Below are 25,062 nucleotides of genomic sequence, written 5' to 3' on the forward strand. Positions count from 1 at the left end.
TGGCCGCCATACCTGTTCCTATCTCCCTCTCCCTCTGCCGAGCACCCGCACCGCTCCACTACGTCACGCACAGCTCAATGCCCGGCTGCCCCCCCCCCTTCCCTTCCCTGGTCGAGGCGGGCTCGGGCTTGGCCAGGCTAAAGCCACCGGCTAAATGCGGGACGCTGGTTCGCTCGCTCGCTCGCTTGTGGGAGGCGTGTGCGGGCAGGCGGGCAGGCGGGCAGGCGGGCAGGCGGGCGTTGGCGCGAGTGTCTGGAAAGGGCAATGTGGCAGGGGAAACGAGCGTGGGTACCCTTACCTGCTGGGGGCGTGGATGTGGCTGTTGCGTTGGCTGGGAGTGCTGGAGATGGTTTGGTTTGGTTTGGAAGAGGCGGGCGGAGAGGATGGTGGTGCGAATGGTGGATTGATTTGTCTGGTTGATTGAAGAGTTGTACGGCTACTCACTAGCTGGCCATCAGTCTGACATGACAAGCAGACAACGAGCAGAGTCGAGATGAAAAGCGCGTAGGTAGACGAAAGAGTGAGTGGTGGAAAAAGGAGAGAAGCAGGAGCACATGAGCAGATGAATAAAAGAGCGTATAAACAGCCAGGCGAACATACGGCGCACACTGTTTTCTCATCCTCTGCTACACACCGTCGCTCAGCAGCATAGCGTACAACTTGACTGGCAGCATCCTGTTCAATCACTCGCTCAACTTTCCAACGAGATGAGACAAGGCGAGACCAGAGCACGAGAACGGCAAAGTAATCAGGCACGGGCGCCAATCGACCGAGCGAACAAGAAGTCTTGGAAAAAGTAGATGTATTCACAGCCCAACCTATTTTCGACATGAGAATGAGATACGCAGATATATTGCCAAATGCTTGTCTGCTAGCATAGTCGCAAGTTGTAAAGGCTCAGATGGCCACCATCCACATCACGTATTCCCGATGCCGCGTCCCCCTGACCGACGCCCAAACCCGATAATACCGAGGGATACAGGACCAAAAGAGGAAAAGGAGTAAAGGGAGCAAAAGCAAAGAGCGACCATCCACACGGCAACGCCAGGTAGGTACGTAGACGAGACGAACATGTAGTTGTATGAGTGAGCAAAGCCACCCGTCAGCGAGCCGACGGCCCGCACCTCCGCCTCCCCAAGCCAGCGCATCCGCTCATCCGGCGGTCCGTACGATCACCCTCGTTGTCGAAGACGTTATCATCTTCCGTTGGTCCGTTCGCACGCAGCGCGAGCCGCTGTACGGTTGCGGGGAGGGTGAAAAAGCAAAAAGGGGACAGAAAAACAAACAATGATGGAAAAAAGAAAAGATCATGGAAGGTTCGACGGAATCTGAAACCCAGTGCGAAGGCGCAGGAGCGTTAGATAAGAGATGTGGAGCCGTGCAACGGCGACGGTGCGCCAGGGGGAAAACGGTCAGACAGGGAGTCAGATGGGCGTCTCGGTGGTCGGCGATGGATTTGTGCTTGCGAAGCCCGTCTCCCCGGTCGTCCGTTGTTTTCGTCGAATGGAACCAAGTTCGGGGCGCGGAAACCGTTGCGGAGAAGCAAAAAAAGACCGTCCAGTCCGATCTGGTCCAAGTGGCATACAATGTCCTGGCCCAACCTCACCGGCCATGATCGCAATGCAACTCAAGCAGGAGAAAAGTCGTCGGGACCGTCGCCCCGGCCGTAGTGCACAGGACAGACCTTGAGAAATCTGGGCGTCTGTGCAGCGGTAGCGGTAGAAGAAGAGCTGCTCGACCGGTTGCTGCTGACGCTAGGGGAGCGTGCCTTGGCGGAGGCATCCATCACGATTTCGGACCTGGCGGTGACCGGTGTCTCAGCCGCTGGGATGTACTCTGAGGTTGGCCTCAACTTGAGATCTGCCATGATGGCGGCCAAGTGTTCGGAAGAGGTGTTTTCTTTGCGAAAGGTGGAGAGCGTCTCGGCCCGATGGGCGTACGGGTAGTTGGAGGACGTCTCGGGACAAAGCACCAGGAAACCCATGGAGACCCTTGCAGTGGCCGTGGAGATGATGTCGAATTGCTCCTCGCCCTCGGTGTTGACGGGGTTGGTATGGTTGGCCATTTTGGGTTGAGGACAGGTGTCACCGGTTGATTGTTGAGATGAGCGGGTTTGTAGTTGCAATGGCAGTAGCTGGATGAGATGGCCAAGAAAGAAGGCAGATCGGCTCGCGTTTTTATGTTCAAGAGGTATTGCAGTTTGGACCAATGAAGCAACACGTGGGAGCTATTCGTCTATCTGACCTCAGCTCGGCGACGGCGACTGGACAACGGAACAGCGAAATCCGGTTCAGGGAGTTTGGATTTGTGCGACCCTGGGATCCCGACGTGAGTCAACGACGACCGAGTCCGTTCAACGTCGGCGATGGCAACAGCGAAGGGTCGAGTTTAAATAGCGGTAGTTGGCGGTAGTCGCGATTTATGGATGGATAGGCTACAGATCGGCCGCGGCAGGCGCGGGCCTCACCGGAGCAGCGGAAGGCCGTGGAGTTGACCCATGGGCTATGCGCGCCATCCGCTCTTGCTCGGAACGGCCGCTAGAGAAGTGACGAAGATATGTCGGGGACGACGCGGGGCTGCAGAGGCGAAACATGGCGCCAGTGTGGAAGAGGCTTGTTTCGGCGCTAGAGAGGAGGGCTTGCGACGCGGGATTGTGTCAGTTTGACGGCGACGAGGGCAGGAGGAGAGCCAAGACGGTGGACATGGCGCAAGGCACAGTAGTCGTTCGGGCAGTCGTGTGATGGTGTTGAGTTTTGAGAAGAGCGGCGGCCACGACTTTGGGGGGAGGTCGAGCGAGCGTCTTGCCGGATTGGGCCTAGCGAATGTTTGACCCCTGAACCTGAACTTGACGGCTGCGGGGAACTCAAACACCCACAGACCACGGACGCCCCAATTGACATGTCGTCTCGCCGTTTGAATGTGCCAGGTGGTGGCCAGAGCAAAGAGAAACGACAAATGAAAAAAGGAAAAAGGAAAAAGGAAAAAGAAACGACGTGGAATGATGACTGCGGCGACCAGGGCCAGCTGTAAGGGAGAGGGAGAGAGACGTCTCCGGCTGTCCTTGCGTCGTCGTACGGCGCGGAAGTCGGGCTGCCTCGTGGAGACATGGCCTTTGACAGGAAGCGTTTGTTATTTGATTGACTGGCGGATGACAATGGGGCGGTGGCCGTCGGTCCGTCTGAGCTGCGGTGCGGTGCGGTGCGGTGCGGTACGGTACGGTACGGTCCTGTGGATGACGGTGCGGTGGTGGGAGCGGACAAGCCAGTCGACGGCAGGGCATGGGCATCTGAGTGAACTGAGGTTGTCCGCTCCCTGCAGCTTCGAGCAAATCCATGGTTCCTTGCCTGGTTCCCGCGCCTTCACGACGGGCACAGTAACTGTCCTGTCCCAACGCCTCTGTCTGTACCTACAGTCGTCCTACGACGGTATTTTATTAACTACCTAGCTTCTCTCCCAATCTGTCGGGCTGCCTCTGAATCCTTAAAAAAGACGTCTGCCTCTCGCCTCTCCCGCTTCCGCTCGCAATTTTCGACACGCGTCGCCCTTTGTCCAACGCCATTCCACCCGCAATCCATCTGTCCCTTCTTCCTCCCCTCCCCTCCCCCCCTCCTCCCCTCCCTCTCTCTCGCCCACCTTATCGTACTCGACCATGTGCACCCGATTCGTACACACCTACGGCTGCGGTCACCAGGTCGTGGAAAAGGCCCCCTGCGCCACTTCGCGGAGCGCCCCCTGCGGAGTCTTGAAAACAACCCATGTCAAACACGACGAAAAGTGTGACAGCTGTGATGGATGACCGGAGCGTGCGTCACTTCCAATTTACATAATCTCCCTACCCTCGTCGAGACTCACACCTGACTTTCTTCCGCGCAGCCTGCCCACTACAATCCATAATACAACCACCAAAGCAACAACGCGGGCCGTTCTTCCTTTTTTCCACCCCTCTGCCGGCTTGCCCCCAATCACAGGGCAGCCGACCGGCCTCGCAGGCCCCCCCAATTCAGCACGACACGAGCATATCACCGGCGTCACGGAGACAAAAAGTGCAGGCGTTTCAAGGGCATGGGAGTCCGTCTCGGATGATGACGATGCTGGCGTTTTGAAGGCCTGGGGTTTTGTGTTTCTTTTCATTCTGGAAATTTTCCTCGTCACTACCAATCCCGTCCTGGAGATTTTTTTTTTTTCTCTCTCTTTCTTTTTTCTCCCTCTCTTTCAACATTTCGTTCTGATAATGTCTCATCTTGCCCGCCGGTGGGCTGTACTGGTACCCATTCTGAGGGCGACGAGGGCCTGGGCGGAGGTGGGGTTTCGCAGCGGGACTGGGTCTGCAAGGAGAACTACCACGGCGCTGGCGAGCTTGAATGCAGTCATGTCCCGATTGTACTCGTTTTGTTATCCCCTCCATGTCTTGGAAATCTCAGGCAGAAATGACGGAGGACGGGCGGCTTCGGCGAGACGTGCGCAGAGCCCGCGAATCAAGCTCTGGACATGGTTTGTTGTGTGGGACGTCATGTAGCCGCGCAGAGAGTCATGTTGATACGTTAGAAGGCAGCAGGCGGACAAGAACAATGCATGTAGATTTTGCTCTCGTGAGAAGCAACAAGAGAAAGAAAGAAAAAAAAAAAAAAGTGGAGGAATCGAGGGGATGCAAAGGGCGCGCGAGGTTGGGCAGCCAACGGTGCTGCATGCATGCATGCATGCATTGCAAAGCTAAGCGCGTCGTCCGGAGCTGCGCAAGGTGCTGCCGATGGGATGGCGGCATGGCGACATGTACCTTAGCTGAATCGTCGATCATGCAGCTCCACCAAAGCGGATGCCACTGACATCAAGCTCATGTCGTCTCCTCGCTGAATTGAACTGAAGCCTCTTTCGGTCAAGAAGCGCCAAGCCTCGGCCCAAACTGAGCTTGTCGAGGCCGCTTCTGGACTTCCTCCATCAACGACATCGCCATGTCCATTGACGTCAATTGGTCAAAACTCGCCGGCGGCGAAGAAAAGGTCCGCCAATTCATCCACGACAAGTTCCAGCAGGTATGTACCCGCCGTCACTCGCAGCCGCCCGCCCGCCGCTTGACGCTCACCGTCAAGGTCACCCTACCACGCTTCATTCGCTCCGTCAAGGTCCACTCGTTCGACTTTGGCAGCGCCACTCCAGACATTGAGATCAAGGACATCTGCGACCCGCTGCCCGACTTTTACGACGACGATGATGACGACAACCAAGACAACGACAGCCAACACGGCGACGACGATGATGAAGATGAAGAAGCCAAGACGCTGCGAGACCGCCGCCATCGGCCGCGGGAGCTTGCGGCGGAGCAGAAAAACCAACGCCCGCCTCCGCACGCAGACCCCAGACTTTCTTCGGCATCGCGGACAGGGCTGGCGCTAGGCGAGCCCCCGGGGAATCCGCTCTCGAGAGCTCCCACGCCCGCCATCCCCGGTGGCACTTCGAACATAAGCTACTTTCACTTGCCTCTCGGCGCCGGCTTGTCTGGTACCACCACTCCCTTTGCCGCCGTTGCCGGCGCACAGTTTCAAAACGGATGGCACGACCACCATCAACAATCCCATCATGCGGATCCCCCGCAAACTCCACCACGCAACCACTCGGCCTCCATCAGTTCCAACACACCGCCCTCGAGCACCGATCTCGACTCTCGCCCCCAAAGCCAGCACCAGCACGATGCTGCAATGCAGACTGCAGACGACGACTTCTCCGACTCGTCGCCTTCGACTCCGCCCATTCGTGAAGCCAGCCCCGAGGACATTCAGATTGTCTCCCACGTCCGCTACTCGGGCGACATCAAAATGGTCCTGACGGCTGAGATCAATCTCGACTACCCCATGCCCAGCTTTGTCGGAATCCCACTCAAACTGACCGTCACGGGGCTGACGTTTGACGGTGTTGCCATCCTAGCCTACATCAAGAAGCGTGCTCACTTTTGTTTCCTGTCTCCCGACGATGCCGACGCGCTGATTGGATCCGACGGCGGAGACGGGAGGCTTGCCGATGGTCAAACGGCGGTGAGTGGCAATCGGCGGCCCGCGGCCGGCGGCCTGCTCGAGGAAATCAAGGTCGAGAGCGAGATTGGCCAAAAAGAGCACGGCAAGCAGGTCCTCAAGAATGTGGGCAAGGTTGAAAAGTTCATTCTGGAGCAGGTGCGGCGGATATTCGAGGACGAGTTTGTCTACCCAAGCTTCTGGACTTTTCTGGTGTGATGTCTCAGGACCGCGTGTTGTGCTGCCGTGCCCATTCCTGTCAGGAGATAGGGAGATTTGCAGTGCAACTTGTGAGCTGTCACCTGCATACTAGACGGGAGCAACGAAGCGCAGCAGCGGGAGAGGCGCACAGCCGTGCAACGCCGTCAAGTCGGAAGGACGAGCCGGGCGCACGCACGCCATGCAGGGAGGACGACCGTTGAAGTCAGACGATGGAGGGTTGCTTGCAGCACAGTCAACGGTGCTGCAGGACGCAGGTAATCTGCCACTGCCGACGTATCACCAATGCGACCCTATAAGGATTATCGTCAGTTTTCAACTTGTCGACTTGCTTTCACTATGGCGGTGAGATCAGCAGGCCAACTCAATCCACTTGCACGGCTTCTTGTCCTTGCTCCAATCTCCTTCTTCCAACGCGCCCATTGGATCCCCGTCGCAGCATCGGCGACGCGCAAGAGAGCAAAAAAAGTCTCGCTGGAATGTTGATTCCATATGCTTGTGCGACCAGGAGAAATGCGGCCAAGGCGCGTCACCAGCGGGGCCTCGTGAGTTGGACTCCAACGACAGATACCAAAGCCGTAGCTTTGGAGCACGCAAGCCACCTTCCGTCGCGCAGGAGGGGAGAGAAAAAAAAAATTAAAAACTGTCATGACCTGCTTGACAGCTGCGGTGCAGCCCTGTATCCGTTGTCAGGAGACGTCTTCCCTGTGTCGTATCGTCCGGCCCGAGCTGATCCTTCCGCTGTCTAGCCCTACGCGCAGACGTGGCAGGGCATCTCGCGAGAAAACACCCTGACTACCCTTGGAATCCCCAACTCACTTCGGCTCGTTTCGCTCCGTCGCGGCGTCATCCGTCTTGCGTATTCAACAACTGGCGTCGAGGAGAGGGCGCCTGCAGGCCGATCACCCTGCCTGTTTCCCGTGCCCTGCCCCTGTCTGTCCTGTCTGCCCTCCCTTGTCCTCCCCCTGCCGGCCGGCCGGCTTGCGCTTTGCTCTGTAGAGCATAGCATAGCGACAGACGTCGGCGTAACGTGGGCACCTTGATGGCTGACCTGCCTTGTGGGCTTCATCTTTGTTGCGACCTCGGCTTGCTGGCAGCCAGACGCGCAAGGTGCCCGCCGCAGTGCCTTGTTATTCCCCTTATGGACTACCACTGGAGCACGGGGGTCTAGTTGTTTGTACAGCCTGGCTGGCAGGCAGGCTGTCTGGCACGGAATACCCATCACATCTCATCAAGCGCCATATCCTGATCTTCATCCATCCCCCCCACCGTCGGCCTTGTGTGTGCATGCACTGTAGCTACCTCGGGTATTCAGGCCTGTAGGTCGGCGCCATTTCGTCCGTTCTGCCAGCCAGCGGCGCCTCACACTCGCCGCATCAGCGACCTGCCGCCTACTCGCATGCCCACCTAGCCACACACATGCTTTGGATGGACGTCGGATAATATCGCAGACTGCCTAGGCCGACACCCGCTCGTTCCTCATGCCACATACGATACGCCATCATTTATTACATACATGTGTACGTACATACATCATGTCCATGTCCAACACGGCTGTCAAGTAATATGTCCCGCGCTCCCCACCCCCAGCCCTCGCCCCACTCCCCGGCCAATCACGTCGATCAGCGCATCGCAGCGCAGTGCAGCGCGCTACTGCACGTCGCAGCAGCCACTCGACATGACGGGCATGACAGCGCAGGACAGCGCAGGCCGCAAATCAAACGGCCGGTGGAGTCGTCCAATGCCCTCCCCTCGCTGCCCTGCCCTGCCCTGCCCTGTCCGGCTTCGTTGACTGCCGCTTCCGCTGCCGCGCATGTCTGCCGTAAGGTGTCTTCATCTGGCTGGCTGGCTGGTGCTCTGGCCCGGCCGAATGGCTGTCCGGCCCGACGGCGAACTTGTGGGCCGACGTCGACCTTTTAGCACGCTTTCTTTGTCGTCGTAAATGTGTATGTCCATGGTGGAGTCTTTGCTCACTGCGCCAGAATGAGCGAGGTCAAGATCATCTTCTACGCTAGTATCTTTGTCTGGAAGCCTGTCTGCCTTTCTGGGAAATTGGAGCTGCTGCGGGAGGAGGTCGTGACGAGGATTTGTGGTGGCAGAGGGCGTGGTTTGGATTTTACGAGTTGATACCTGAAAACGGCGGGGAGCGAAGGATGGAAGACATTTTGTGTGAGTCCACCACAAAAATTTATGTTTCCTGTCTCTCCAGCCATACGTCTCTCTCTTCTCTGTCTCGCTGCCCTGATCACATTCTTGCCTCCGTCCTGTTTTGCTGTTGTCATAGCTTTGCACGGTGTTTGTAGAGTTGCTTCCAGGAGGCGACGTGCTTTTCGTTAGAACTATCCTGGCGAGTGTCGCGCTCGATTCAACGAGACCAAGAAACGCTCCGTCTTCTTCGTCGATGTGACTCTGAGCGTGGTCAACGCAGACAGCCATGGCCTTTGCCGAACCGCGCGGAGGATCGAAGACGCAGATGAAAGAGAAGCGACTGGAAACCGCTGAGTTTGGGTCGACCTCTTTCCATAGAAGAGCATGGGCCATAGATGTCTCTGAGAATTGATTCTCGACTAAACTCAGGCCTTTTAGTTGTGGGTGAAGGAGTGAGTACATAAACAGTTCGCAGTAGGACTTCAAGTCATTCAATGGATCTCAGACAGCCTGAGGTTGGACGTCGAACAAGTCCACCCAGCGCCTTCCACTCACGACAAACAGGGTAGGCCGCCATCTCAAGGCAAGTGCTCGCGCACAACCTGGCACCCCGACTTGCTGTCGCCTTTGTCCCACCTCACACCTCACTCTTTTCATCCAAATCTCAATCCAGTCATTTCCCAGCCAACTGCCACAACATACAAAGTCACCCGTGAGCGGCTTCAGTACAGATTTTGTTTCCAATTCAATGCTGACCTCCGAGCCAAGCAGAGCATGTCTCGTCCAATGAAGCCTCCCGATGATGCGCGCTCCGCTCCTTCTCAATCGCCGGGATTTTGGTCGCAAAACCACCTGCATATGCGTCCGCAGCAGGAGCTCCCATTATACCCAATGCTCATTCATGGCCACGGAGAAATCCAGCAAGAACGTTTATTGTACCCAAATCTCATTCATGGCCATCATGACACCCAACAAGAGCGGTCGCAGTACCGGTCGACGAATTCTCACGAATACTACCGTGAGCAGCCGATCTATCAACAGAAGCCTCGCACAATGGCGCCGAAAGCCACGTCCCCAGCTCCTGTGCTGCCTCAGCTGAATGGCGAGCCATACATTCACCCCTCACGTATTTACGGTCGCCGGGCTTATCCGCCCGAGTTCCCCTCTTCGTCAGAGTACTTTACCGAGGGAACAAGGACTTCGCGAAACACTCAGCCGTACACCTCGCAATACTCGGGCCTTCCTTACGCTGCCCGTGAACAAACTGGTCGCGTCGGTGCCTACTACCGGCAGAACTACCCAAGGATGGAGTCAGAGACAAAGCCTTATGGCCAGCATGAGACTCTGCCTTATGCAGAGCCTTATCCACAGCCAGTCCGCTCAATCGAATCTGACCATGTCAGTCCGGCTACGCTCACCCGCAGCACTTCGGACACTACCTTGTCTGAGAAGAAACTTGATCTTGATGAAGATGATGCAACCCAACCCGAGGCTGTCATCACACCAGACTTGCCGGATGTCGACATTTGCGATGAGCGTTTGCCTGTGGATGTCAGGATGAATGCATGGCGGAAATTCAAGTCAGCCATGGACAAAGGCAAAAACAAATGGGTGAACAATGGTTGCCCACCCTGCCCGAACAACCACTGCCGGGCAATTCATCCACCTCCTTGCCGTACAATGAAGGCACTCAAGAAATTCACCAGAACTCTCGAGGCTGGACGGTGGCTTGAGGCTCACCAAGGCAAGCCTCCCTGCCTCAAATGTGGACAAGTTCACAAGGGTCCCTGTGTCGCTCCTCAATGCAACGAGTGCAAGGGCCACCACAAGGAAAAGTTCTCTTGTGAGACTTCCCGGAAGAGAGTCAAAGTGGCCGAAGAGATGCACAGGAAGCTCGGGCAGTTGCAGATGCAGAAGTATGAGAAGCAACTGCAGCACCCGCTACCACGGAAGCCCATGGCCGATGATCAGGACTTCGTCGCGTCTGCATTTCGAGGCATAATGGAGGCTCGCTTGTCCGGCATCTCCAGCGAAGAAGAAAAGAATCGTATCACGAGAAACTTCTTGGGCGAATTCGCGCAGTCCCTCCAGTCGAAACGCAAGCGCGACAAGGACGAGGATGAGGATGGCGGAAATCCTGCCCCCAAGCTGATCAAGTACGAGTAGCTGTGTGCATACTGCACAGTCGAGATGACATCTTCAGCTATTCTGTCGGACACACAACTCGGAGAACAGACAAGAGTCCCTCCCATCACAAGGCTAGTGGGGATTGGGGGCAGCCGAGCACTTGCGCTTGGTCGTTCGAGATATCCCAGAGGCTTCGGAAAAGTTTCGTCAACCTTCTATTTTCTTTCCAAGCTCATACATGTCCTCAGTCAAGAGAACTCGCAACTTCAGAACCCAATTATGATTGCCCTTCAGTCTTGTCTTGAACCGGACTTCCTTCTCGCATGTTTCGAACGCAGTGGGACATCGTGGAATGACTTCAGGAGTGGACGAGGACTCTCGATCGACGACAACTAAACCACATTATTCGACATGGTTGAATGCTGCGACGCGATGTTGAAGGGGTTGATGTCTGCTAGACAGGGGAATCGAGGAAGGCTTGTCGCACAGTCCGGTTGCGGCGACAACGACGGGAATACCGATGGTGGGATCCGAGGGCTGAACTCTCAGGCTTGATGCGATGAGATGGTAGGGCCTTGGAGTTTCTGAGGACACGGTGATTCGAAAGGAGGCGATGAAAATCAGGTCGATTGAGGAGATGGTTTGGAAGTATTCAAACAACTCCAGCTATGTGGACAGAAAGACATCAAGGACACGAAAGAGTTTCGAATCATGGAAGCCAATAGAGAAACATCAGAACTCTCATTAAAAGGTCGCGGACAACTATTCATTCCACACAGCGCGCACCACACCGGAAAGGCGAGCCAACCAATCTCACGACGCCGTCGTATCGGCCCAACGAAGCTTCCCCCACAGACCCCTGGCGATGGGAGCAGGGATAAAATAGTGCCCCAGACTACCTTAACCGGACATCATGGGAATTCCACGTCTCACGCTCGCATCTTTGACCTATTTCTCTAGATCTCCCCATTTCCCCCGCGCCGGATGTTCCATATCGTTTGTCGTGGGCCGGTACAGCGGCGGGCTGACCCTGGCGATGCGATACCGAGCATCAATCGAGGAAGACGTGTGGCGTGAGGGAGGGCAGAGGCGCGGCGCGGCGGCAGGGCGACCCGCCCCGCTGTAATGGGAATAGTGCAAGTGGTGGTGGTGGTGGTGGTGGTGGTGATAGTGATGGCTGGGATACTACCGCGAGGATTCGTAAGAGCGGATGAGTGGGGAGTATGTGCTGCCTTTATTGCTCAAGTACCACTACAACACGAAAAAGCCGGCTATCCACGACTGGGACCGGGCCAGGATCACGGGGTGGGGAGGGGCTCTGATGCTTCGGAACCGACCCAGAAAAGCATCCGGGAATGAATAATGCCAGCCGGCCGGCAGAGGAAGGACTTGTACCTGGTAGATGTCCATTGCATCGGAGGTAATTGGTCGAGAGCAGCTCGCTTCGAGGCCCGAGCCGCAGACCGCGGCAAGGGAGCTGAGCTAAACTCTAGTCGGCAGGAGGATAGGAGGGATTCGAGGACGCTGTTTTGCAACCTAACCGGGTGCTCTTGGTGCGGTGTCCCCTTCCCCTACCTGCTTGTTGGCTTTATCCATGCCTACATGTCTACTCCTGGTTTCGGGTTACAGGCAAATCATCAGTAGAGACTAACGACCCCGGCCGGCGGTTGCGTGGCCAGACGCGGAAATAGGTAGGACTGGAAGAGCAGCCCTTTTCGTCGTAGTCGTAGTCGTAGTCGTAGTCGTTTTCGTATGTGCACTTGCAACGGCTGCCAGAGGACTCGAGTATTGCTATGAAGTGTTTGAGAAGGATCCAACCCGTTGCGTTGCGTTGGCTGCGACGGACAACGGCTCTTGCCACGCACGTGGCGTGTTTCGTACTGCTGGCTGCGCCGTGGAAAGAAAAGGAAGATCGGCCGTCAAGACAGTATTCTGGGTATCGCGTCGTTCCGTGACTCCTTTGGCGTTTCTCCATCTGCCCGCCGCCGCCGCCGTAATTTGAACCAAGGTAAATTCGTTCCTGAATCCGGAGACTAAAGGGATCCGCGTGCGCCGCCTTACAGAGGGGTTCAAGCATAAGCTTGTTTTGCTTGAGCGAGTTGGGCGGTGTGATTTGAGTCGCTCGTACTGTAGTTACGGCGGCCAGCCAATAAGCATGTCGTGAGATCGGAGCGCCGCTGTACTTCCCGTCTTTAGGGTATCTATAAGCAGCTTTGGACCCGAATACGTGGGGACCCGAGTTTGCGAACTCGCCGCATTGGCCAGTGTAAAGGGTTGTAATGTCAGCGGGTCTAGTCGTGAAATCGCATTTGAACACCAAGCCCTGCTTTCCATATATCCTCTGGCTTGGGCGATTCCGGCTTTTTTGTTGCGACATCCGACAACCGTCATGCCAGTGACCTTCTCTTTCCTCCAGGAACTTTCTACAAGAACAGACTGCTGGCGCTCAACCCATTCTCTCGAATCATCACGACCAATGACATGCCACCGGATCTGCCTTGCCGCAACAGGATCGTCATTACTGGCGCAAGCGGCGAATATGGACGGCTCATAATCGAGAAACTCATTCAACACGCTCAACCTTCTTCCCTCGTCCTCGTGGCAGACAAGTCTCCCGCATATCTGGACGTCTTCGCTGCCCAGGGTTGTGTCGTGCGTCACTGCAGCGCCGATGCCCCGGAAGAAGAATTGGCTCTTGCCTTTGCCGGTGGCCAAACTCTCCTGCTCATCCCCGAAATTGGCGGATCCAGAGTTGAGCAACAGCATGCCGCAGTGTCGGCAGCCATCATGGCGAATATCGAACACCTCGTCTTGATTTCCGTCATAGGCGCAGACCAAGACTTCCCCTCGGCATCTGTCGCCCAAGAGTCAAAGGCCATAGAACACAGGCTCCAAAACGAAGCGCTACACTGGACGATCTTGCGCGACTCGCAGTATTCCGAGACTATCAGTGACGCCTCAGGCCCGCGAGTTCTGCAGATGAAAATATGCATATGCAATATCGGCGACGGTCAGGTTGGATTCGTCTGCCGAGAAGATAGCGCGGCGTGCGCCGCCGTCATCCTGAAAGATCCTGAGATTCATCGGCAGCGCATATATCATCTGACAGGGCCCGAGCTGTTGAGCATTCGAGATGTCTTGGACATGCTGGAAGACCTGGAAGGCCTTGAAAGAGGCGCAATACGATACGGAAAGGTCACGGATGACCAAATGGCCGATTTCCTGGACAAATTCGGTATCCCACGACAAAGAGACCTGCCTGGATCTTCGTACTGTGGTATTTTCACTATCCCCGACATGATCTCTTTTGGCCGAGCTTGCAGGTTGGGAGAGATGGCCATGAAGACCAATGACGTTGAACTACTCACCGGGAACGCACCGCAAAGCATGCGAGAGGTTTTTTGGCGTCGTCGTTCTTGGAGGAAAGACTTTCCTTGGATGATAAAAGACCTCGAGGCGGATCTTGCTAGGAGCGAAATAAGCTAGCGCTAAGGAGATCAGTGAATCTCACCCGGAAGCCCGGAGACAAGCAGAAAATTTGGGATAAATTTAGGAAACGTTTTGGAAGCAATGCAAAGATCATCATGTCATAAATGCGATGCAGGTTGGTTCAACCCAACGAGCCCCAGATACTGCTCGAAGGATGCGGCTGTGACACTGAATGGCGGGTAATTGGACCGAGCCGCGATGCTGATGGTTTCGTTTCTGACATCCACTGTGAAGGCAAAGAAAGGCCCCGGGGACTGTAGATGTCCTAAGCATGATTGACATTTCGTTCATCTTCCTCACCTAAGTCGTGCCCCTCGCTCCAGCCGGAGCACCCTCCCGTCGTCTCCGCAAGGCATTGCCCATAGCATCTCTCACCACCCGGTCACTCCTGATACTGTTCTGGACAAGCCAGTCTTTCACCTTTCCTCTCAAGTCGACCTTGCCATCTTCGCTCGTAAATGGCATGGTCTCCAGGGTCAGCAATGCTTGCGCATCTCGATCAGCGAGGGCGGTGATCTGGCTGAGGCGATCGAGCTGCTGCTGCTGCGCCTTTTGAGTGTCTTGTGCCTCGCGCCCAGGATCCGAGAAGACAGGCGCAATTTGCGTCATGGCAATGAACAATGAAATAATAAACCGGCGCGCAATCGTCCGGAGCTGGAATGGGAGTAACGGTGGGTGGAGTTTGAACATGGCGAACAATGGATTGATAACTTTTGAAATCATCAAAGGGAATTCGGGACGTGTGATGGTGTAGGCTTCGAACACAATCATTGCTGCGGTCGCGAGATATCTCCACTGTGTCGCATTAGTATCTCCCTTGTGGAATTTCAAGAACAATACGCACGTAGCGGCCCCACTGCAGATATCCAAGCATGCCCAGGAGGACCATGATTGCGCCTCCAGCAACGTAGGGAGCAACAGCGCGCTGCGCGCCATGGAATATAAAGTCGCGTATGGTGACACACTGCTTCCACTCGAGTATGTCGGGGCCGAATCGATCGTACGCAAAGCGCTTCGCAGGATCGACCAACGTGTCTCGGGCGAGCTTGAGGTAGACGTAGTAGGCCTCGGCCGCCGGGCGAGCCTTTTCGGACGTGACTTTGTCGGGATGGTGCAGGACAGTCCTGAGTGGGTCAGCTCTGCCTCTCAGGGCGGTCGGTGACAACTCACAGCCTCCGAAATCTGGATTGTATGATTCTCTCGCTCGCATCGACAGGGACGCCAAGAGCCTGGTAGAAGTCCGACGCTCTTTGAAGCTCCCAGTCCGACTCGTAGATGCTATAGAGCATGTAGGCGACAATGACGCCGCTGTGGATTATCTTGCGATGTCTGATCCATCTGGGCGATCCGGGCTGTGGTTTCGGATCTCCGGCGCGAATGAAGAGGGCGTAGAGGAAGCTCTGAATCCAATTGACCACCTATCACAAGAGTTAGTTGAATTCTTGACAGCAGAACAAAGCGATTACCTTGGGCAGAAAAGCCCAGGCGACATAAGACAGGAGCTGGGACTCGCTCCAGTTGGCCATGGCGACACGAAACAATGAGCAGCTCCAAGGCGGTGCTCAAATGTTGTGGCGCCGGTAGACGTGGACCTCAATCGCCTTGGGATTGGATTGGACCCTTGACCGGGACGGGAATGCAGCTAGGGCCAGCGGAAATACGCCGGGGGCCCAGGGCCGCCGTCAGACCTCCGCTCACACCGCCCAGGCACGCCGGGCAGAAAAGTTGTAACCCAGACCTCTCCACACCATCAGTCGTCGCCCAACCAAGCAATTGAACTTCTGCCACCATGTCGACCGAGCCGACACCCCAGACCAAGCCGCGGAAGCACAAGGACAAATCAGAAAAAAAGAGCAAAAAACGCCAACGCGAAGAAGACCAGACCGCCGAATCCTCCGCCGCCGCGCAGAGGTCGCCCAAGAAAAAACGCACCGTCGAGGATGCTCCTCCTGCCACGACAACAGTTGCTCCGGCCGTGAAGCCGCAGTCGCATATGAAACGTCCCGAACCAAGCTCCGCATTCTACCAGCAAACATCGTCGCTGTACGTGCCGCTCGCGTCAATCGGCCAGGCCTACCCCCTCAACGCCCTCTGCGCCGAGCACCTCTCTCCGCTCCTCCTCACATACTACCCGCCGTTCAAGGGCGTGGTTCTCTCCTACAGCAACGCGCGCGTCTCCGAAGCGCCAATCACGCAAACGCCGCGCCCCATCCTCGCGCGCTCCATCGACGAATACGCCGTCTCCTTCGTCTGGGTCACCGCCGACTTCATCGTGCTGCGCCCGCAAAAGGGAATCTGGATCGAGGGCTTCGTCAACCTGCAAAACGAGAGCCACCTGGGTCTTGTGTGCTGGAATCTCTTCTCGGCGAGCATCGACCGCAGGAGACTGCCCGAGGACTGGGCCTGGGTCGAGGCCGACGACGCGCAGACCGGCGACCAGGGTCACTTTGTGGACGGCGGGGGCAAAAAGGTCGACGGTGTCATCAAGTTCCGCATCCGCGACTTTGAGACGAGCCCGAGCACAGACGCCGACAGGGGATTCATCACCATCGAGGGAAGCCTGCTGCCCGAGGACAAGGAGGCCGAGCTGGACGAGCTGGAGCAACAGAAGCTGGCGCAGAGACAGGCAAACAGGCGCGGCAAGACTAGGGCGCGGGCACAGGGGAGGTAGATGGGAGGATTCGTCGGATTCGATTTTGCATGAAGAACAGGAGACGGTCCAAAAGTTCTACATTTACTAGTTTTGGCAGCGGCGTCAATTGGGTCACGGCGTCTCGGTGGATATCCGATTTGTGTTAATGAAGTCAAATCGAGTACCATGAAATCCCGACCTAGTCAGTGGAAGAGGTACTTGAAAGCAAAAGAAACCGAGATTTTCATGCCAGTATCCTGCCCCACGCTTTGAACCATATGAACGCCAGAGGCGAGCTCGTCCCGAGCCACGCCAAAAAAAATCCACCGGGTATCTATGCACTCATCCGCTTCGGTTGTCCCAGTACAGCTCCAAATCTGCACTCTCCTCGCCCTTCCACACCCTTCCCGCATCGCACCTCTCCGCAACCGCGCTCCTCAGATCTGTCCCCAATCCGGCCGGACCACTCGCTACCACTTGACACCGACCTCCTTGCGCTGCCGCCCTATCCACAAACGCGCCCAGGACGTCGCGAGAACTGGGATGGTGGTCCGCCAGCCATTCGACCGAGAAGTTGGTTTGCGAAGCCAGCACCTCCTCGACTTTCCGTGACAACGCCCGCGACGAAGCCTCGCTGTCCTTTTGTGCGTCACGCGTGACGAAAACCTTGATGCGCAACCCCGGTGCGTAGCCCTCCTTCATTGCTGCCTTCAGCTCCAGCAGCTCGGGGGCGATCCACGCAACATTTGCCGCCTTGCGCACGATCCAGACCAGATCAATCGTCTTTGCGTCGCTAATGGCGGCTGTGGCGATGGGCAGCGTGAATGAAATGCCTGTGCCGCCTGCGATGGCAAGCATGTTGTCGACCTCGCCGTCCTCGTGCAGAATCTTTTCCCCATACGGTCCGGTGAGAATGACTGGTGTCGTTTGCTCTGAAGCCTCCATTTGAACTTCCCGCGCCTTGCCCTTTTCATAGTCTGTTCCGTTCTCGAGAGACGAGGCCTTTGAGCTGGAGCCGGATGCGATTTCGAGTTTCTCCGCAAGCTCGGCCAGGCGTCTCGTTTCGCCCTTTTCAGCGCGGATGATGTAGGTGTGGTGGGGAACCGCTGGGTGCGGCGCTGGAACGGATGAAGGCGTCATGGGGTGCGATTGCCAGATGCTGAGGGCCGGGAAGCATAGGTAAAAGTGTTGGCCTGGTTGCCATGGCTCGTGGTTGTGGACAAAGTCTAGCCGTATCACGGTCGTGTCGCCGTCTTGGAAGAGCTGGAGGTTGCTTTGCGCGCAACGAAAGCCAAGACCTGCGTGGACGATTAGCAAAGTTTGGAGAAAGTGCAGCATGACTTGGTGCCATACCCTTGTTACCGTCCTTGTATCCCATGTGTATCATCAAGATACGTCCCAGACGGAGACCGCGATCCAGGAACATGATGCCGATGCTCGCGATCATCCAGCATGCAAGCTTCGTCCAGTGGCCCCAACAAGCTCCAAGGTAAAGCGCAGCCACGATGTAGTGCGTCTTCCTGAAAAATTCGTATCCAGTCCACTGGATGACTCGCTTGATGGAGAAGATGTAAAGATAGGTGATGAAGAGCATTGCAACCACGCCGAAGATGATGTACTGCTGAGCCATGAACGAGGCGTACGTCGAGGGCTGAGGTTGGTAGAGCTTTCCCTCGACAATGGTCCAGCCTAGAGTGTGTAGGAAGGACTGTATGAAAATGATGCGACCCGTCCATCGATGGAGGAACATGAAGTGTTGATAAGGAATTCCGGTGAGCAGGGAAAGGATGCTCTCGCGCGTGGCCAGTCCGACAGTCAGAGGCGTAAGAGCATAGGCCAGAGCGCCAACGCGGTCAGCGAAACCACCGAGTCCAGAGCGGGTGTTGTAGACGCCAGGGCTTCCTTTGACTGGAGTTACCCAGGTCTTGTAAACTATGCCAACAAGGCTGTGGGATATCAGTGACTGCGCGCATCAGGGAGGGCGAAAAGGCCCACTCACGAGAATATCAGGAGGTAGACCAGCATTACCACCAAAACGAGCACCTGAAGTCGAGAAACTCGACCAAAGACACTTCTCAAGGTCTCCGGGAGTAGCCATTTTCGCAGTCCGACCACTGTGGTCCTGTACAGGCGGTAAATGCTGTTTTGGGGGGTTTTGGTAGCCTCGAGGTCCCGCTTCTCAGAGTTGAAGTGGTATCTCTGTCTTCTCGGCTTCAAAAGTCTGTAGATGATGAAGCCAAACAGAATGCCTCCAATGACTGCCCAGAGGATGAAGGTGTAGAGCATTGACACGTCCATCATCCAGTAGACGGCATCCAGGTAGGCACAGGTGCCCTCGCCACTGGTACACGGAACAGCTCTGTCGGCGTAGCCCCAATGGTGCTCCTTGGTCGTGGCATCGGCCATGTCTTGAATGTGGCGTTTTTGGGCAGCCATGATTGCTGCTCTTTGGGGGACAGCGTCCCTGTGTTGGATGGAGAGGGTGGGTTCAATGGGTGTGAGAAGAGAAGGAAGGTTCTTGTTGATTTATAAACGGTCAACGATTAGAGGCCACGACGCAGGTGAAGATGGAAAGGACATGATGAAAAGGGAAGGAAGGATGGATTGATCTATATGACATGGGCGGCAGTGGACTGGACATGATGTCGGGTGGAGCAGACCCGACGTGACCCAAAACGGCCCACAGACGCCTCAACTTGCTCATGTTTCGTGTAGTGAGAGATATGCGGCAGCTCATAGGCCTTTTCCTCCGGCAGTGGGCTCTCGAGGGCCGAGCAGAGCAGCATGACAGGTGCCAAGTGCAGGCGACGGCGGAGAAAGGGAGAGCAGGAGGGAGGCAGTCGCGGAGCCTTGGCGGAAAACTTGCTCAAACATTCTCACACGGGGGAGACGGCGCGGGAGAACTTCCGCTTGCGACGCGAGCGAGCAGAAGAAACCAACGCTGACGGGGACCTGAGGGCAGAGTGGGTGCGGTGCGGTGGGTCCATGGGATCGGATGTACTGCCTGCAGTGGCCGAGGCCGAACAACCGAGGCGGTGTCCAAGGCGGTCAACTCAACCCCAAGTTCTGCCCGACTTTCGCAGCCGCCGTCACGCTTCACGACACGACCGCGTCTGTCCGCGTCTTTTTCAACCTTGACCTTGTCTTAACCACCCTGCCGCCATGAGGCTCAAACTGACCGTCAAGAGGCACAAGCTGCCTTCCATCGACCTCCTATGGGCCGTCACCAATGACAGATCCAAGAAAGCCTCGACCGTTGCCGCCCTGCTTGAAGAGGTCAACGCCGTTGTCCCACTCGAGACCGAAGACTGGGGTCTGGATGATTACGTCGTCGAGCTTGGTGATTTTGAAGCACTGCACTTTCAGAACATCACCTCAATCTTTACCAACGATGACCACGTAACGTAAGTCTCTTCCTACTGTGATTGCGCATTTTACTGACTGCCAAAAGCATTCGTCCTCTGTCTACCGTCGATCGCCGCGCCCGTTACCTCACTGGCCGTGACCAAATCAATGCCGCAGGCCAGCACCTCCTCGATGGTCTCCCCTTTGGCAAGCCTGACCTGCGAAAACCTGACCGCCCTGCCGTAAACATTCCCGCGCCCAAGAACCCACTGCCTTTCGATCCTGGCCCAGCACTTCTTGAGGGCCCTCAACGCGAGGAATATTCCAGCCATGACGACGACGACGACTCCTTTTCGAAACAGCTGCCTCCCACCAAGCGGCGCAGGCTCGCATCTACACGGTCCGAACGGGCTGACAAGAGCGTCCACTTTGAGGATGATGAAGGACGCGCGGGCGATGACCAAGCACTGGTCGCATTACCCTCGGATGCCGATACTGAGGAAGAGTTCCAAGCCGGAGAGGGCACTGGAGAAGAGTCTGACGTGTCCTCTGATTCGTCGTCCGAAACGTCCTCGGATTCATCTTCCAATGCCTCTGAAGACGACGATCCAGTTGCACCTAAAGCAACATCACCCTCTGTCTCATCTGACTCGTCATCCGACGAAAGCGACTCGGATTCTGAAAGTTCATCTGACGATTCGTCAAGTAATGAGAGCCAGCCGAATGTCCCAAAGGAAAATGTCCGGCCGCATCCTTCGCCTTCTTCTCCCTCCAGTAAATCCAGCTGGTCAATCACTTCTGATTCGGAGCCGGAACAAGCTTCGTCCAAACCCCAAGCAAATCCATTTCGACTAAAATCCGATACCCTCGGCACCAGGACGGGCGGCGAAATCACGCTCCGTCGCGTTCAACGAAAATCCAAAGACAACAAGCACACAGCCGACGACAGCTCTAGTTCACAGGATGCTGTTTCTGGAGAAACCGAAGAGTCGACTTTTGGCCATCCCAGATTTGTGCCACGTGGAGAGGGCAAACAAAAGACCAAGAATCGCAACCGCCGCCGCAAAGATCAGAAACTTCTCAGGAAACTCCAAAGCGATGGTGTTCTTCCCCCTTCAGCAACACTGGTAACTTTGCGTGAATTCCAAAGATGTTATAATGATGTCAGCTTCCGTCCCGCTGACCAGGAATCTTTTCTGCAGCCAGAGGATGCTATAGAATTGGAAGCTGCGAGAAATGATGAAGAAACGGAGTACGATGACGCGGGTACGCACGCCATTGCGGAACTTGAGCGAAATTCAGCACATTCTGGGCATGAAGGTGACAACATGCCATCTGCGGAGAGCGGCCAAGGCGAAGAAGGCCAGTTTGAAGCACTCCGACGAAAGCTTCTCGGAGACTTGGATTCCATGGACGTGGACCAATTGCAGCCGGCTAGTTCCACCACGAATTCGATGACGGCAGAGGCGACACCAGGAAAATCAGCCGGTTTGAAGTCTAGGCGTGCTAGGATTGATCTCGCAAGCACCCGGCGGCACCTGTTCTCTGCTCTCGGAGTCCGCACGCCCCGGAACAAGGAGGAGGAAGACAAGCTGAGGGAGTCGTATAAGCAGGCATCCGCTCCGCCAAAAGCCAAGAAACCGCAGCCTGAACCGGAAGTTGAAGAAGATGAGCAAGAGGACGTGTCTGACCCCATGTCAGATTCATACAAGGCAAAGTTGGAAGTGACTGCGTTTGAATGCACTGATCCTGACAATGTTGAGCAAATCAGCGCCCCTCCCTACCCATTTGAACAGCGTTGGGACCCGGCCCTCTTGAAATACTGTGACGATGACCGTGTGGATCGGACGGAAGGGACAAGGGGAAAGAAGCGCAAGAGGAAGACGAAGCGTCAAAGCGAAAGCTATGACTACGAGGCAACAGAGAACGATGTTACTTTGAACTACGACGAGGAACAGGAAGATGAGGCGGCCGAGTCTCAACTTCTTCAAGAGGAGCAGGAGGCAAACGATCCGGAAGATTTACCTGTTCCGCCGCCAGATCTGACGACACTCAAGAGTCTCGAGCAAGATGACATCGTTCCGGGTACAGTCATTGTCTACCAATGCATGGAATTTTCAGCGCAAACGAGTTGGGCGCCGAGCCTAGTTCAACGCACTGCCGAAATTACCGGTGGAGATGCTTCTGGTGTTCAGCTTTTGCTTGCCAAGCGCGACCGGCCACAGAAAGAAGTGCAGTACGACTGGAAGGGCAAACGTCTCTACGAGAAGTTTGAAATGGAGCAGGATGAAGAGGAAGACACTGATGTCGTCGAATGCCCTCTCACTGATCTCACCGACCCCAGGGTTCTCCGAGCTGCTCCCAAGTCCGCCAGTGCCGATACCACCGAGGGCATCTCTGTGGATAGTACCAAGGAGGCTTCTCAGGATGAGATTCTCGACGAAAGTTCCGCTACGGGAGGTAGGAGCAACGGAATTGAAGTCACTGGCGACGAGTAGAACTGAACCCTGAACAGGCCTCGGTGGACGACTGGGATCGGCTATTGGGGCAATATCTCAGCTCAGCAAACTCTTCTACAAGCAGTAGTCAAGGAATATTCCAAATCACGGAGTAGAGCAAACAGGATGAAGTTGGCCTTCCTCCACATGCAGAGCTATATCATCCCAGTGACAGTATTGTGGATGTGTGATGATACAAGACAAGGCATTTATTGTGAAGCTTGAGACCCTTCTCACTAGCACAACTTAGCATGATCCACGAGGCAACGCTGTAGGTAGCAGGGCACGAAGTTTGCGTTCTACTGTACTGGTGCCGTAGATGGTTGACAGGGTTGCGCGTAGTAGTAACAGCAAACATGATGCACCCTGGTGTCCGCAAACCGCAAGCCGAGGTCGATCATGGCCGATAGCGGGAAAAATAACTGCTCGACGTCACCCCATTACCACCCACTACATGTACTTGACACCCACGAATCCTCATGCCCACCACTCGAAAGCAATCGTAACAGGAAATGACCTCCTCCAACCGCGCTCCGCGGTCACCGGCGCCCTCTCCACCTGGTCCCCCATCCTTTCCGCCCATGACCTCCGCTCCGCTCCACCAACTCGACATCGACGACACGCCGCCGAGCGCGCCATTGCGCCGCCTCAGCTCAACACCCATGGCGCCGGCGCCGACATCGACATCGTCGTTGGTGCTCCCGCTCCTCTACGTCTCGCACACGCTGTCGACGTGGAACAGCCGGACATTCGAATTCGGCGCCGTGCTGTTCCTCGCGACGCTGTTCCCGGGGACGCTGGCGCCCGCGTCGGCATACGCGCTGGTGCGCGCGGGCGCGGCGGTGCTGCTCGCGGGCAAGATTGGCGCGTGGGTTGACGCGTGGGATCGGCTTAGGGCGCTGCGGTGGAGCGTCGTGGCGCAGAGAGTGGCCGTCGCGGCGGGGTGCGTCGTGTTTTTGGCCATGGGGAGAGTCAACAGGGGGTCAGATGAGGGGGAGGCGGCGGCGGATGGTCAGGGGCATGCGGAGGGGGAAGAGGAGTGGAGGTGGTGGGCCATGGCGGCGCTGTTTGCGGGTAATGTTGCTCTGGCTTGTGTGGAGAAGCTGGGGATTGTGGGGAACTTGGTGGCTGTGGAGAGGGATTGGGTATGGCGTTTTTCCTCTGGGAAGAACTTGCTTCTGTCCTTGCGAAGATTTTGGGTTTCTTGTGCTTGGCTGACTGGGGGCAGGTCATTGTTATTGCGGAGGAGACGGGAGCTGTTCGTGAAGGTATTTGCTGCTCTTTCTGCCTTGCTTCCGTCGTCTTTTGATCATGAGACTGACACGAGGCAGACCTCAATGCTGTGATGCGCCGGATTGATCTCACCTCCAAGCTTCTCGCTCCGGTCTTTGTATCCCTGGTTGACGGGTACTCGTCCACCGCAGCCATCTGGGTCGTCTTCTTGCAAAACGCCCTTTCGGTCGTTGTCGAATACTTTACCATAGCCCAAGTAAGGCATTCAACGTCCGTTGTAGACCTCAACTCCATACATGTACTAAGCCAACACCAGGTATACTACCGCGTGCCGGGCCTCCAAGTCCCCAAAACAACATCTCCATCTCCACCCGAACGTGAAGAACCACTCCGTCCCAGCGAGCGCCCGACGCAACCCTCGTACCTCAGCACCCTGCTGCACCCATGGCAAACGTACACGCGCAACACAGCCTTCCTCGCCTCGCTCTCGCTCAGCCTGCTCTACCTGACGGTGCTCAGCACGGGCGTGCAGATGCAAACGTACCTCCTGACGCTGACGTACACGCCGCTGTCCGTTTCGCTGATGCGGCTGGCCGCCGTCGCGACCGAGCTGCTCGCAACGTGCGCCGCGCCGCTGCTCATGCGCCGCATCAGCGCAGTACGCGCCGGGCTGTGGTTCATCAATGAGCAGCTGCTCTGCGTCGCCGCCAGCACGGCGCTGTACGTCGCCGCGCTCTCCCACTCCTCCTCCTCGCCCAGCACCAGCACCAGCACCCAAAAGGCCGCCGGCGCCAGCCTCATCGCCGGCGTCACGCTCTCGCGGCTCGGGCTGTGGGGCTTCGATCTGTGCGTGCAGTACCTGATCCAAGAGGAAGTGCCACCGGGGCACCGCGGCGCCTTCTCGTCGGCCGAGATGGCGCTGCAGAACCTGTTTGAGCTGCTGTCGTTTGCGCTGACCGTCGTCTTTCCGCGGCCCGACCAGTTCGTGTGGCCGGTTTTGATCAGTGCCGCCGCCGTTGCCGTCGCCGCTGCTTGCTTTGCGGCCTTTGTCCGCATGCGCAGGGGCCATTTGTTGCATGCGAGTCGCTGTGTCAAGGGGAGGGAGAGGTATACTGCTGTTCCGCAGAGCGAGGGTAGGGGAGGTGGGGATGTGGCGTAGGTGCTTGCTTGGGATGTGGGCAGTGTGCAGTGTGTATATGTATATACGACGCCTTCATCTACATTGACTTGTCTGTAAATGGTTTCAATCTTAAAAGAACAAATTGGAATGTTTCTTGGATGGCCGTCAACGATGTGGGATACCTTGGCATGATCCATGATTGACTTTGCTAGGCTTGCTATTCATTCGTGCTTGCGTACCTGATCAGAC

General features: G+C 56.3%; 11 protein-coding genes across 11 annotated transcripts; 6 read left to right on the top strand and 5 right to left on the bottom strand.

Moving 5' to 3' along the window:
* Positions 1-991: 991 nt before the first annotated feature.
* J3D65DRAFT_44834 (uncharacterized protein) lies at positions 992-2,344 on the bottom strand. Its single transcript, XM_066796319.1, has 2 exons — positions 1,800-2,344; positions 992-1,591 (listed from the first exon to the last, which is right to left on the bottom strand). The coding sequence occupies exons 1-2, from the start codon at positions 2,063-2,065 to the stop codon at positions 1,153-1,155; spliced, it is 705 nt and encodes a 234-aa protein (XP_066660185.1). The 5' UTR covers positions 2,066-2,344; the 3' UTR covers positions 992-1,152.
* A 928-nt stretch (positions 2,345-3,272) lies between these two features.
* Positions 3,273-4,261, bottom strand: J3D65DRAFT_44898 (uncharacterized protein). The gene is made up of 2 exons (XM_066796326.1): positions 3,883-4,261; positions 3,273-3,716 (listed from the first exon to the last, which is right to left on the bottom strand). Exons 1-2 carry the CDS (start codon positions 4,129-4,131, stop codon positions 3,438-3,440), a joined length of 528 nt encoding a protein of 175 aa, XP_066660186.1. The 5' UTR covers positions 4,132-4,261; the 3' UTR covers positions 3,273-3,437.
* A 688-nt stretch (positions 4,262-4,949) lies between these two features.
* Positions 4,950-6,221, top strand: J3D65DRAFT_545723 (mitochondrial distribution and morphology protein 12; the record flags this gene model as incomplete). The annotated part of the gene is made up of 2 exons (XM_066796783.1): positions 4,950-5,030; positions 5,088-6,221. 2 exons carry the CDS (start codon positions 4,950-4,952, stop codon positions 6,219-6,221), a joined length of 1,215 nt encoding a protein of 404 aa, XP_066660187.1.
* Positions 6,222-7,748: 1,527 nt separating this feature from the next.
* On the bottom strand, positions 7,749-8,889 carry J3D65DRAFT_44827 (uncharacterized protein). The gene has a single exon (XM_066796318.1). It carries the CDS (start codon positions 8,829-8,831, stop codon positions 8,055-8,057), a length of 777 nt encoding a protein of 258 aa, XP_066660188.1. The 5' UTR covers positions 8,832-8,889; the 3' UTR covers positions 7,749-8,054.
* Position 8,890: 1 nt separating this feature from the next.
* J3D65DRAFT_44826 (uncharacterized protein) lies at positions 8,891-10,871 on the top strand. Its single transcript, XM_066796317.1, has one exon. It carries the CDS (start codon positions 9,144-9,146, stop codon positions 10,533-10,535), a length of 1,392 nt encoding a protein of 463 aa, XP_066660189.1. The 5' UTR covers positions 8,891-9,143; the 3' UTR covers positions 10,536-10,871.
* A 2,180-nt stretch (positions 10,872-13,051) lies between these two features.
* J3D65DRAFT_611347 (uncharacterized protein) lies at positions 13,052-14,027 on the top strand. The gene has a single exon (XM_066798896.1). It carries the CDS (start codon positions 13,284-13,286, stop codon positions 13,980-13,982), a length of 699 nt encoding a protein of 232 aa, XP_066660190.1. The 5' UTR covers positions 13,052-13,283; the 3' UTR covers positions 13,983-14,027.
* Positions 14,028-14,082: 55 nt separating this feature from the next.
* J3D65DRAFT_611348 (membrane associated DnaJ chaperone-like protein) lies at positions 14,083-15,577 on the bottom strand. Its single transcript, XM_066798897.1, has 4 exons — positions 15,452-15,577; positions 15,156-15,403; positions 14,830-15,109; positions 14,083-14,780 (listed from the first exon to the last, which is right to left on the bottom strand). Exons 1-4 carry the CDS (start codon positions 15,509-15,511, stop codon positions 14,286-14,288), a joined length of 1,083 nt encoding a protein of 360 aa, XP_066660191.1. The 5' UTR covers positions 15,512-15,577; the 3' UTR covers positions 14,083-14,285.
* A 127-nt stretch (positions 15,578-15,704) lies between these two features.
* Positions 15,705-16,877, top strand: J3D65DRAFT_611351 (uncharacterized protein). The gene has a single exon (XM_066798898.1). The coding sequence runs from the start codon at positions 15,775-15,777 to the stop codon at positions 16,654-16,656; it is 882 nt and encodes a 293-aa protein (XP_066660192.1). The 5' UTR covers positions 15,705-15,774; the 3' UTR covers positions 16,657-16,877.
* Positions 16,808-19,227, bottom strand: J3D65DRAFT_45113 (ferric-chelate reductase-like protein). Its single transcript, XM_066796351.1, has 3 exons — positions 18,617-19,227; positions 17,971-18,563; positions 16,808-17,915 (listed from the first exon to the last, which is right to left on the bottom strand). Exons 1-3 carry the CDS (start codon positions 19,051-19,053, stop codon positions 16,960-16,962), a joined length of 1,986 nt encoding a protein of 661 aa, XP_066660193.1. The 5' UTR covers positions 19,054-19,227; the 3' UTR covers positions 16,808-16,959.
* Positions 19,228-19,562: 335 nt separating this feature from the next.
* On the top strand, positions 19,563-22,735 carry J3D65DRAFT_611353 (uncharacterized protein). The gene is made up of 2 exons (XM_066798899.1): positions 19,563-20,021; positions 20,069-22,735. Exons 1-2 carry the CDS (start codon positions 19,780-19,782, stop codon positions 22,458-22,460), a joined length of 2,634 nt encoding a protein of 877 aa, XP_066660194.1. The 5' UTR covers positions 19,563-19,779; the 3' UTR covers positions 22,461-22,735.
* Positions 22,736-22,907: 172 nt separating this feature from the next.
* Positions 22,908-24,959, top strand: J3D65DRAFT_611357 (Ferroporti-1). Its single transcript, XM_066798900.1, has 4 exons — positions 22,908-23,605; positions 23,689-23,728; positions 23,792-23,949; positions 24,010-24,959. Exons 1-4 carry the CDS (start codon positions 22,973-22,975, stop codon positions 24,850-24,852), a joined length of 1,674 nt encoding a protein of 557 aa, XP_066660195.1. The 5' UTR covers positions 22,908-22,972; the 3' UTR covers positions 24,853-24,959.
* The last annotated feature ends 103 nt before the right edge of the window (positions 24,960-25,062 follow it).

The sequence above is a fragment of the Phyllosticta citribraziliensis genome (genome assembly GCF_038025025.1).
Source record: "Phyllosticta citribraziliensis strain CPC 17464 chromosome Unknown J3D65scaffold_1, whole genome shotgun sequence".
NCBI lineage: Eukaryota > Fungi > Ascomycota > Dothideomycetes > Botryosphaeriales > Phyllostictaceae > Phyllosticta > Phyllosticta citribraziliensis.

What these genes read in the sequence shown, in the direction of transcription:
- J3D65DRAFT_611348 (XM_066798897.1), bottom strand. Translation starts at nt 15,511, where the DNA reads ATGGCCAACTGGAGCGAGTCCCAGCTCCTGTCTTATGTCGCCTGGGCT. An exon ending in CCTGGGCTTTTCTGCCCAAG is followed by an intron (nt 15,404 to 15,451) that starts GTAATCGCTTTG and finishes CTCTTGTGATAG; the next exon opens with GTGGTCAATTGGATTCAGAG. An exon ending in CAATCCAGATTTCGGAGGCT is followed by an intron (nt 15,110 to 15,155) that starts GTGAGTTGTCAC and finishes TGACCCACTCAG; the next exon opens with GACTGTCCTGCACCATCCCG.
- J3D65DRAFT_44827 (XM_066796318.1), bottom strand. Translation starts at nt 8,831, where the DNA reads ATGTACTCACTCCTTCACCCACAACTAAAAGGCCTGAGTTTAGTCGAG.
- J3D65DRAFT_44834 (XM_066796319.1), bottom strand. Translation starts at nt 2,065, where the DNA reads ATGGCCAACCATACCAACCCCGTCAACACCGAGGGCGAGGAGCAATTC. An exon ending in GAGACACCGGTCACCGCCAG is followed by an intron (nt 1,592 to 1,799) that starts GTCCGAAATCGT and finishes AGGTTGGGCCAG; the next exon opens with GACATTGTATGCCACTTGGA.
- J3D65DRAFT_611353 (XM_066798899.1), top strand. Translation starts at nt 19,780, where the DNA reads ATGAGGCTCAAACTGACCGTCAAGAGGCACAAGCTGCCTTCCATCGAC. An exon ending in ACCAACGATGACCACGTAAC is followed by an intron (nt 20,022 to 20,068) that starts GTAAGTCTCTTC and finishes GACTGCCAAAAG; the next exon opens with CATTCGTCCTCTGTCTACCG.
- J3D65DRAFT_44898 (XM_066796326.1), bottom strand. Translation starts at nt 4,131, where the DNA reads ATGAAAAGAAACACAAAACCCCAGGCCTTCAAAACGCCAGCATCGTCA. An exon ending in TGGTTGTATTATGGATTGTA is followed by an intron (nt 3,717 to 3,882) that starts GTGGGCAGGCTG and finishes CGCTCCGCGAAG; the next exon opens with TGGCGCAGGGGGCCTTTTCC.
- J3D65DRAFT_44826 (XM_066796317.1), top strand. Translation starts at nt 9,144, where the DNA reads ATGTCTCGTCCAATGAAGCCTCCCGATGATGCGCGCTCCGCTCCTTCT.
- J3D65DRAFT_611357 (XM_066798900.1), top strand. Translation starts at nt 22,973, where the DNA reads ATGACCTCCTCCAACCGCGCTCCGCGGTCACCGGCGCCCTCTCCACCT. An exon ending in GACGGGAGCTGTTCGTGAAG is followed by an intron (nt 23,729 to 23,791) that starts GTATTTGCTGCT and finishes GACACGAGGCAG; the next exon opens with ACCTCAATGCTGTGATGCGC. An exon ending in AATACTTTACCATAGCCCAA is followed by an intron (nt 23,950 to 24,009) that starts GTAAGGCATTCA and finishes AGCCAACACCAG; the next exon opens with GTATACTACCGCGTGCCGGG.
- J3D65DRAFT_45113 (XM_066796351.1), bottom strand. Translation starts at nt 19,053, where the DNA reads ATGGCTGCCCAAAAACGCCACATTCAAGACATGGCCGATGCCACGACC. An exon ending in GTCTACCTCCTGATATTCTC is followed by an intron (nt 18,564 to 18,616) that starts GTGAGTGGGCCT and finishes GATATCCCACAG; the next exon opens with CCTTGTTGGCATAGTTTACA. An exon ending in ATACAAGGACGGTAACAAGG is followed by an intron (nt 17,916 to 17,970) that starts GTATGGCACCAA and finishes TCGTCCACGCAG; the next exon opens with GTCTTGGCTTTCGTTGCGCG.
- J3D65DRAFT_611351 (XM_066798898.1), top strand. Translation starts at nt 15,775, where the DNA reads ATGTCGACCGAGCCGACACCCCAGACCAAGCCGCGGAAGCACAAGGAC.
- J3D65DRAFT_611347 (XM_066798896.1), top strand. Translation starts at nt 13,284, where the DNA reads ATGGCGAATATCGAACACCTCGTCTTGATTTCCGTCATAGGCGCAGAC.